Source organism: Thalia democratica, chromosome 8 (genome assembly GCF_965202585.1).
Source record: "Thalia democratica chromosome 8, ktThaDemo2.hap1.1, whole genome shotgun sequence".
Lineage (NCBI taxonomy): Eukaryota > Metazoa > Chordata > Thaliacea > Salpida > Salpidae > Thalia > Thalia democratica.
This window is the reverse complement of record NC_139172.1, coordinates 6,788,644-6,798,962: the sequence shown is the minus strand read 5'-3', so window position 1 is coordinate 6,798,962 and position 10,319 is coordinate 6,788,644. Positions and strand designations below refer to the sequence as shown.

General features: G+C 26.5%; 1 protein-coding gene across 1 annotated transcript; it reads left to right on the top strand.

The window, feature by feature from the left end:
- The first annotated feature begins 3,453 nt into the window (after positions 1 to 3,453).
- LOC145842845 (uncharacterized) lies at positions 3,454 to 9,786 on the top strand. Its single transcript, XM_082950323.1, has 10 exons — positions 3,454 to 3,463; positions 5,456 to 5,513; positions 5,935 to 6,139; positions 7,010 to 7,191; positions 7,439 to 7,619; positions 7,820 to 7,893; positions 8,078 to 8,267; positions 8,415 to 8,564; positions 8,790 to 8,895; positions 9,623 to 9,786. The coding sequence occupies exons 1-10, from the start codon at positions 3,454 to 3,456 to the stop codon at positions 9,784 to 9,786; spliced, it is 1,320 nt and encodes a 439-aa protein (XP_082806449.1).
- Positions 9,787 to 10,319: the final 533 nt, after the last annotated feature.

Below are 10,319 nucleotides of genomic sequence, written 5' to 3'. Positions count from 1 at the left end.
TAAAAAGTTGTTTAAAAGTTTTCATTTATCTATGCATGCTAAAACTAAATAAAAACAAGTAATCATGGTTGGTGGGTTAAAAAATAAAAAAATGTGTAGTATCTAAACATATAATGTTGTGATAACTAGTTGATTCAGAAGTTGTTTGTATAAAGAAATAAAATAAAAAAATACAGAAATTGATTAGAGCTAGATATTTTTAGCCAAGATCCATATAATTTAAAGGCATTTAAGGGGGTTAAACACTTTTATTCAAAATTTTATCTTATTTATTATAGTTTTTACTAAGCTAAAAGATGCTTTTTACAGATTTTAAAAATTCAAAACAATTTTTGAGATATAGCTGGTCAAAGTCGGAGGCAACAATAGGTTTCTTATGGGAGACGCAAACTAAAACAGCAAATAACTAGAAATCACTAAAAATCTATCTCCTGCTAGGTTTTTTTTGAGATAACTACCTTAAACTTTCAGGAAATGTTCCTTGCAATATCTAGAAAATTCTGTCAGAACAGAATTTAAAAAAATTAAAAAACTGAATTTTATAACAAAAAAAAAGTTTTCTTTGTTTATTTTATATATATATTTTTTTTTAAATCCTGTTCTGACAGAAATTCCTTAATATATCAAAGAACACTTCTCTAAAATTTTGAAGTAGTTATATCAAAAAAGGTAGGAGAAGATAGATTTTTAGTGAAATAGTCTATTTTTGCTGCTTTAGTTTGTGCCTCCCATAAGGAACCTATTGTTGCCTCTGACTTTGACTGGCTATATCATAAAAATTATTTTGAACTTTTTAAATTTGTAAAAAGCATCTTGTAACTTAGTAAAAACTATAAAAATAAGATTAAGTTTCAAAAAAAAGAGTGTTCCCCCCATATGCCCTTAACAGTTACAAAAAAAAGCTTAAACTATACTTAACTTATAAATTTGTTGCACCCTTTATTGTTATAGCTCAAAGATTGAACGTTTTAAAAAAGACAATTAAGATTTACTAGAAATATTTTTTCAAGCTTAATACTATTTACAATTAGTTAAAAATTGTTCAAAGTGTTAAATATGTTAGCTGCCGCCCATCATATCAGAATTTCAGCAGAAATCCCTCTTAAAGTTAGCTTGGTCATTAAAAATGACAACGATTATCTACATAACAGACAGCAGTTTTTATAGATACAAAACTTGAGAGTTTTAAAATGAAAACTATTTTAACTTGTTTTTTATTTTTAAACATTTGAGACAATAAAAACAAAACAAATTTTCTACCTTTCAAAAAGAATTCTTAACCTTCTCATTCAGAACTTTTTTTTGGCTATTTTGCAAAAAAAAAACTGTTATCTAGATGTCTTCCTTATACTAAAACCAATGAATATTGTAAATAAGTGTAACCATAAGGGTTGATAAATGTTTTAGGCAATTTTTTTCCAGCTTTTCATAATTTATTTGAGATTTTTAAAACTACACTTTTTAGGGTCTTTTTTAAGTTTCAAGTTAAGTTTAAGGTAAAAAACTGTGTTAAAAAGTATAACATCATTGAAAATATATCTTAAAGCTTTTTTAAATGTATTTTTGTTAAAAAAATATTTGATGATGACAAAATTCTTTTATCTATAAGAAAAAAATATTGTGTCAAATCGAAATTTAACTACTTAATATGAAAAAGTTGTTAAAAACTCTAGGTTTTTCAAGGTTTTTTGGTAATTTTGTTCAAAAATTACAGGTTTTTTAGTGATTTTTGTTTAAAATTAATGTTTTTTTTTTCAAAACTTCTAAAGTTCCAGATTTTTTGGCAACCCTGAACAAAACCAGTAAAAAGTAAGTTTTATATAATTTCTAAATTAGTAGTGCCAAAGTTTAATAATTTCCTTAAAACCTGTTTATCCTGTATAAAAGCTTTTTTTTACAATCATAACATAACTTTACTGCCACCAAGAGGTATAAGTTTCTATTATATCAATGAATATATTTACAAACAAGCATTTGTTTATTAGTTTCTTCCCAGGGAGTTTTGCATTTTCACAAGTATAAACAAACAAATAAGTCAAACTACCACAGATCAGTTAGTTAATTTATATTAGATATTTATACTATAATATACTATTAGATATATTAGATATATTATATATTAAACATATTAGATATTATATTAGATATTTATATTAGTTAATTTAGAACGTTCTAATATAATTGCCTACTGAAGACGAATTTTTTTGAAAGTACTTTAGGCAATATAACGAATACTAATAACTTTGTAGATTTTTTTGTAAAATAAAAAAGACTTTTTATTTAAAACGATTTTGACAAAGACAAAAAATCACGAAGAACATAAAACAACCAAAGGAAGATTTGAGATACTTAAAACTATTATATTCCTACTGTGATATGTTAAGTAATATAAATTAGTAAATTGGTTATGTTTACAAATTAATTAATAAGTTTATATTAAAAGCAGTAGTAATTTCTACTTATTCCAATTTGTTAAACGGTATTTAGTTATCCTGCTACATTCTCTTTTCTTTTTATGAGCTAACTTTGTTATATAGTAAAAGTAAAAAAAGTATACGATAGTTAAATTTGATAGTAATTTTTTTATGTTATATTACTTAATAAGTTAACACACACTTTAGTTTTAAGTTTTACAAAGTGCTAAAGTAATCTAAAGTTAATGGTTTCATTAATTTGTAGAATTTATAAAGATTATTAACAAAATTTACGTTTTGATCAAACTGAGCTTTTATATTTTGACTTTTTTAAGAAATTTAATTAAAATCTAAAGTAGGAGTGGGCAACGTAAATAATTGCAAGGCCGGATCCAAAAAAAATAGTCCTCGGCGGGCCGGAGCATTTCAAGTAAGTGATCTACCGGATTCAGTTGGATCCTATTTTAGATCCGGATCGTTATTCAAAAATGTTTTCCAGATCCGGTTAAATACTAATCTTAGACAAGGTTCGTATCCGAATAGAACTAACTTCAAAAGGCTTGGATCCGGCTCGATGCTAATTGATCTGTTGTTTTAAAATTTTGAATCAATTTATTAGTTACCAAGGTTCTCAAGTATAAAACTTTAAGTTAATTTTTATTAAGTACTCATATTTCTGTATTTATTACAACTCTGGACCGAATTAATACTAGTTAGTTTTATAAAAACAATAATTTACTTATTAAAATTTACTCGAGCCTCAAATTTAAAACTAAAACATTAAACATTTTTAACTATTCGAAATTATCTAATTTTTTGTAGTCCTTGGCTCGAGGCTACATTAACAATTTTAGACTAATTTTAGACTCGAGGCTACATTAATAAATTCCGTTTAAATTTAAAAAAGGTTTGGGGGCCGGTCATTTTGACTCCGGTGCCGGATCCGGCCCGCGGGCCGTACGTTGCCCACCCCTAACCTAAAGTCTAAAACAGTTTAGAAAACTCATGAAAAATATCTAGTTTCTTGTTTCAACAAACAATGAATACATGTTTGATTATTTAACTTTATCTTTTTTTCTGACAATTTTTTTAACTAAAGATTATGGAAAATATGATTTGATGATCTATGACTGATATCAGAAAACTGCGGCCCGCGAGGTACTTTTTAGCTGAAAACAGACTAAAAACAAGTATCTAAGAAGCGATAAGGTAAAAACTTTTAATTAGAGCTTTACTAGGTAGTTACTCTTTATTGATGCTTATTTTTGTTGCTTATTTTACCAAATTTTAGGTATGAAAAAAAAACTATTAAAAATTATTTTAAAGTTACTATTGAAGGTCAATGGAAGCCTCTTAAATGCGTTGCAGCCTACGAGTAATTATTTTAACAAAAACTGGTCAGTGACTAATAAAAGGCTGCCGACCTATAATCTATTGTATTTAAGTTTTAGCTTAGTTGTTATAGTTGTGTTAAGTTTATTCAATTTAAAATGCTTTTCCAAAAAACGGATACTAATTTACAGTAAACTATTTTAGTTAGTTTAGTTGAAATACTTTCTGTAAAACTTGCAAAAAATACAGCTAAGTAAATTAAATCTATTAAAATGTTTTACAATTGTGTTTACAATTTTTATGTTTCCTGCGTGGCTAATATCACAGAATAAAAAAAAAGGCGACAAAAAAATAATTTTATACTATGATGTAGAATTTAAAACAATTACTACTTTAAAGAATTAAAAGAATATAACCAAGTTCGCAAATTACTTGTTGTAAATTTTGTTTTTTCAAACTGAACATTGTATTCAATTTATTAACTTGAAAAGTTAAATGGTTTATTTATTTCATTAAAGTAAGTCATGTTTCAAAATAGTAATAATATAAGTCAACTTTTAACGCGAAAAAAATACTTCTACCATTTTATGTCATTTGATATTATTTTAATTGAATAGTCCAATGTTTTTTTAGAAGTTATCTAAACTAAAAAAAGATCAATTTAAGTAATAAAATAAAAAGTAAGTAATTCTAACTTATAAAAACATCTTTTAATATATTGAAAACAAAGTTTTAGAAAAATTATATATTAAGTTTTACTTGAAATAATTAGTTAACAGAACGTTAACGGATTTCCGGCTTAAATCATTTGAACAACAACAATTTTTGCAGTTTCTAGTTTACTTTTTATAGCTTAGTAAAAGTTCAATAAATGTTTATATTGTTTTTCAGGTTTTTATTCTCTTAATTAAGATGTATGAAAATCTACAATTTTATTACATAGCTGATTTATCGTAAGATATTAATTTTTCTAAAACTTATTTACCTTTATTCGTTAGTCAACTTGGTTTTTATTAAAAAATGTTTTTTATATTAGTTTTATAAAGTTTAGATCTTACAAGAAAGGTACATTTGATTAAACAAACTATTTAAAGTTTGATAAAATAAACATAAGTTTATTGCTAGGAAAAATAAAAAACTCTTGTAAAATATTTTAGTAATACAGTTTAGTCTTATTAAGTTTTCCAAAAACGAAATAAATAAAAAAGCGTTAAAATAAAAAAATGTAAACAGAAATAAAGAGATAAAATATAATGAAGCGAAAACTATTTTTAATCTCAGCAATTATTCTTTTCAAGTTTGTCTGTGGTAGGTTTTTATTTTAAAATATTTTCAAAACTGTAGTAAAAACAATTTAGCTCTTTCGTTGTCAATTTTTAAAAGTTATAGCTAATATGATCTTAGTTTTTTTTTTACAATCATAGCTACTTACAGTTTACCAAAATCTTAATATTAGTAGATTTTTGATAATTTCAAAGTTACACAGTACTCTTTCTTTACAAAACTAATTCATATTTCTAGGTGTTAGTTTAATAAAAAAAGAGTACTGTTTAAATTTGTTATAATATACTCCAGTGAAATTGTTTCTCTAGGACCTCTGCTAAAAAACGACTTACTCTAAAATTTCAATAGTTACAATTTTAATACCTACTTAAGTTTTTTATAATAAATACTTCAAATAAATTTCTATAATAAATTGTTCTGTGCAGGGTTTCCAGAAGACACTGGTAAGGATGGTGGTTATTGCTCACCTAACTTAGTGTTGCAGTAAGTTAAATTGAAATTTTTCTCTTTTTTATGAATTTGCTTAATTAGGTTATCGATTTAGATTTAAAATAACATTTAAAGGTCAATTCAATATGCATTTAAAAAATTTAATCATATTTGTTAGCTAATAATATTTTTAGTTTTTGTGTACAGAGAATGTTTCTGATCCAAAAGTCTCAAAATTCAAAGAGTTTATGATTTCTATAAATTGCGACAAACAAATCTTAGATTTTTTAATAAATTTAAAGTATCTACTTTGGTTAAGTCGTGTAAAAGTACTTAAGGTAAAGCCGTTAACAAAAAAATGCTTTATAAGTTTTAAGAAAGCTACGTTCTTACTGTTAAAAAACAACTTAGATTTGATCAATTATAAACAACCAATTTATTGTCAAAAAAAACAAACTAAACGTTATAACCACAGAATAAGCCCGGTTACGATTGCTGAGTTCAATGTTACAAACCCGGTTTCGCAGATAGTGTTGGGAGATACGAAGTACTGCAGTAAGGATCTCAACTACGCAGCTGACGTCGACAGCAACTGTTTTCCAACCGAACAAGTTCTGAACGGAAACACTTACTTGATTTTCAACAACAGCGTCAATGATTGCGGTGTGCAGCAAACAACAGTTAGATTTTTTGAGCGTTTTTAGTAAACTTTTTGAGGGTAAAAATATACTTTTACTAAAATAAATCCATTGTCGTTTTTGTAAAGGTTTATTTTTAGTTGTAACTGTTAAATATTATAATAAGGTTTTTTAAAGTTAAACATTTATTTAAAACTATAAAGTTTTATGCACGTTAGATATATAGTTCAATAAAAAATAAGATATTAGATAATTAATTTCTTAGTATTTTAAAGCTTTAATTAAAACTATTCAGTTTTATGCACATTGCATATTGACTATACAATTTAACAAAAACTTACTTCTACGAGTTAATTTTTTTTTCAAAAGTATATCATTAACTTTTATTAGTTTTATGAGCTTTTTTTATGTTTTCTTTAAAATTTATATGTCTAAAAGTTAAATACAAAACAATAGTAGTAACATACATGAAAAAAAGTAGATTGTATGCTTCTAAACATAACTTTACAATTTTACATTGTTTTAATTCACAAAGAGATTAATATGTTTTTCAAATAACTTTAAATTGAAAATTGACTAAGTCAATACTTTTTGTTTTTAAGTTGTTTAGTTTAATGCTTTTGTGATGCTAAGAAGCTTTTTTTGTTAAAACTGTAAACAAACTTGTGATTCAAGACATTATAATTATTATTATGTGTGTGTTGTTTAAGCGGCTCAGGTTTAATGCCCAAATCCATCTTCGCACAACAAACTTCAATAATATTAATAATAATAAAACTAAAACCTTTTTAGACATTAAATATCTGATAAAGTAAATTAAATTAAAATCTGAGAAGTTTCATACAATAGCAGTACAAAAAACTTAGCGTACAAAGCAACTGCATTTTAAACAACGGATTATATCAACTGCAGATAACTGAGAGTGGGGGGACGAAGTACGAGTACATTGCCACTGTCAGCAAGATACCCGACCTGACGAGTGATGAAGTTTCCAACGGGATAGGAAGGTACGAGTGCAAGAGCATTGTGTTCACCTGCAACATCCTCGCCGACAACAAGAACGCCTCCATGAAGCCGTACAAGCCCACACCGAAGTTAGTTTTTATAAAAAGTAGGACGAGAAGTTTTTTACGGACTGATGATGTACATATAAAGATAAAGCACGGTTTTTGTAAAAATTATGACAAAATAAAAACGATAAAAAGGTATAATCTTTAAACAGTGATATCTTTATACGCCATTCAAAAAACGCATGTTTAAAAATATTTGTCTTCGGAGCGATAAGTACTAAAAATAAGACAAACTTTGAAGCTTTTAGGCGAAAGATTTTAAAATTGACAGCTTGATCGACCAAGGATTGAGAAACGGGTCATCTTCCGCCTCATCGGTCCAATTCACCATCAAGGAGTCGTTGGACCAGTCGACAGCGATGACAGACACTGCAGAGGTCGACGTTGGCACGGACGTGTTTGTTGAAATAAACTACGATCTCGGTATCGATTCCGTCACCACAAAAGTGCAAGTTTGTGAATTACAAATAACACGGTGAAAAACATTTCTTGTTTTTGATGATTTTTTTTCAAGCAAAAAAAAAACTAATTTAGTAGCAAAAAACTATTGTTGACAATTTTTTTTTAAGCGTTATTTAAAATTATTACTTAGTGTTTGAAATTTGAAATTTTTTAATGTTAAATTTCTAATGTTTAAAAATATTAATATCAGATGGGAGAATGCTGGGCAACACCGACGTCTAATGCCGGCGATACGTACAGAGTTGACCTCATTCGCTGCGATGGGTATGAACATATTTATATATAAATAACAATAAACCCTAAACTAATATGTAACACTACAAACAGTTTAAATAGAAAAAAAAAAGTTTATAGCTCAAAAGTTTTATATAAATAAAACTATGCTGTTGTAATGTACTTACAATCTTTTTAAATACAATCTGTTGATATGAAAGTTTGTTTTTCGAAGGTGTGCGGTCGAATCTGGACCGGCAGAGGTCGGGTTGATACAGAACAACGCGCAGTCGCCAGAGTTCTCGTTCAAAACTTTCATATGGCGGCACATCGATCTGTATTCCGACAATCAGAAGATCTACGTTCACTGCGAAGTGGGCGCGTGCATTGAAGACGGAAACAACACTTGCGCTAGTTTCGATAATGTTGGTTGAAGTTTAAAAAAAATTCGGATTTAAAATAAAACCTGCTTATGAAAACATTATTTGGAAAGCTCAACAATTTCATAAGTGTTTTTACTTCAAAAAAAAACCCTAATTTAGATTATTAAATTTTTAAAAATATTGTTTCAGGCCAAATGTAGTTCTGGCGCAGTTTGCAGCAAGAGAAAACGGAGGTCGGTTGTTGATGCTAAAGTTTCCACCCACGGATTCCGAGTCAGATCAAAACCAAAAATTAGGGTTGAAATTCCTGATAAATTTGAGGAAAATCCTTGCCATAAGGTAGTTAAATAAAAACATTGCTTTTTTAAAATATTTAATTAATACTAGTCAACAATGTTTTTTCAAATTCCTACTCCAAAATAACTTCATATAGTTAATTTATACTAGTAAATTAATAAACTTTTAATGTAAAATACTATTCTTTTTGTTTTGTAATATATGCTGCTGTTTTTAGTTATTTAAAGCTTACTTTTGACATTAAATTCACTAAAAATTAAATAACAGGACAACGGAGGATGTTCGGACAAATGTTCTGTAGCTTCAAATGGAATTGTAGAATGTTCTTGTTTTGACAACAGACTTCTTCAAACAGACAGCAAAACTTGCTTAAGTATGTTAAATATCTTTTTAACCTGTACTATTTGTAAAACAACATTAGTAGAAGTTTAGGTCTAAAACAATACTTAAATTTTAAGCACAATTAAGATAAAAGTTGCTTTAGGTTAAACACATAAGTTTTATGAAAATGATAATTTCTTTTAAATACAATAGCCTGAAAGTAACTGTATTCCTTAATGAACTAGCAAATCAAAATATTTACTTACTTAAGAATAGAGATTATTAACCTGGGGTAAATTTTCTGGTTTTATGGGGTAAGATTTTTTATTACAAGTTATGTAAGTTGAAGTTTGTTAGTTGTCTTTTTTATTTATAGGTTATTATTTAATTATTTTTTTTAAGTTAGATTAAATATTTAAATTTTAAGATTTTCATATTTCATAAGCTTTATATTCAAAAAAATTTTTCCTCAAATTTAATTTCTGTTTTGTATGTTGGGAATAAATTTGGTGATTATTTTCTAAAAGGAGTAAAATATGAAAAAGGTTAAAAACTGCTGCTTTAGAATAAACGATAAACTATTTATCTTCAAAAATAAAACTAACTGTAAATATATGTTCACATAACTTTAAAAACAATTTCAATAATTCTATTTTTCATATGAGTTTAAGTGGTTACTTTATAGGTCATCAAAAAGTATGTGTTTTATAGCAGAGTTTAAACTAGCTTAGTTTTATAAATTAATTTTAAAAGTAAACTAATTGTTGCATTTCTCCTAGCTCAAAACAAAATTGTCGAAACAAACGTTGAACCAGAAGAAAAAGTTGAAGAATACGAAGTCGAAGATATGAATTCTCTACTAAATAGTCCTGTATTGCTTACCTGCGCTTCTTTGAGCTCTCTCACCTTTGCATTGTTTCTTTTCTGGGATTTGTTTTATTAAATTTAGCATTCATTAAGGCTTTATTACAATAAATTCAATATATTGATAATTTTATTAAATATGTATATTTTACACAGTTACAACCACTCGTGTACACGTAAACTTGTTTATCTTTCAAAAAACACAAAAATTAATGATACTTTCATATATTTTTGGTTTGATAAAACAAAAGAAAGAAAATTTGAAGTTTTATATTATCTTAAAATAAAGCGTTCTATAATGGAATTGACACATTTCTGTTTGTTAAATGTTGTAGAAAATTAATAATCTGATGAAATGATAATTGAAAGCGAGTACAATTCCACGAGATTCATAAAATAGCAAAAATTAAAAAAAAATTGCAGATGGTGTTTGAAAAGTTTTGGAACTCATTATTATATATAAAGTTTTTGCTTAACTAGTCTTTAGCTATTTATACTAACAAATATTATTATGTAATTTTTAGTTGCCGTATTATTTTAAAGATTTTTTAAAAAGCGTAACTTAATTTTACAAACTAAATAATAGTGTTAAAAGTAATAAACAAGGAAAAA

Excerpts from the sequence above, each read along its gene's own strand:
- LOC145842845 (XM_082950323.1), top strand. Across the intron at positions 7,620-7,819 it reads CCGTCACCACAAAAGTGCAA|ATGGGAGAATGCTGGGCAAC; the intron begins GTTTGTGAATTA and ends TATTAATATCAG. Across the intron at positions 7,894-8,077 it reads GACCTCATTCGCTGCGATGG|GTGTGCGGTCGAATCTGGAC; the intron begins GTATGAACATAT and ends TGTTTTTCGAAG.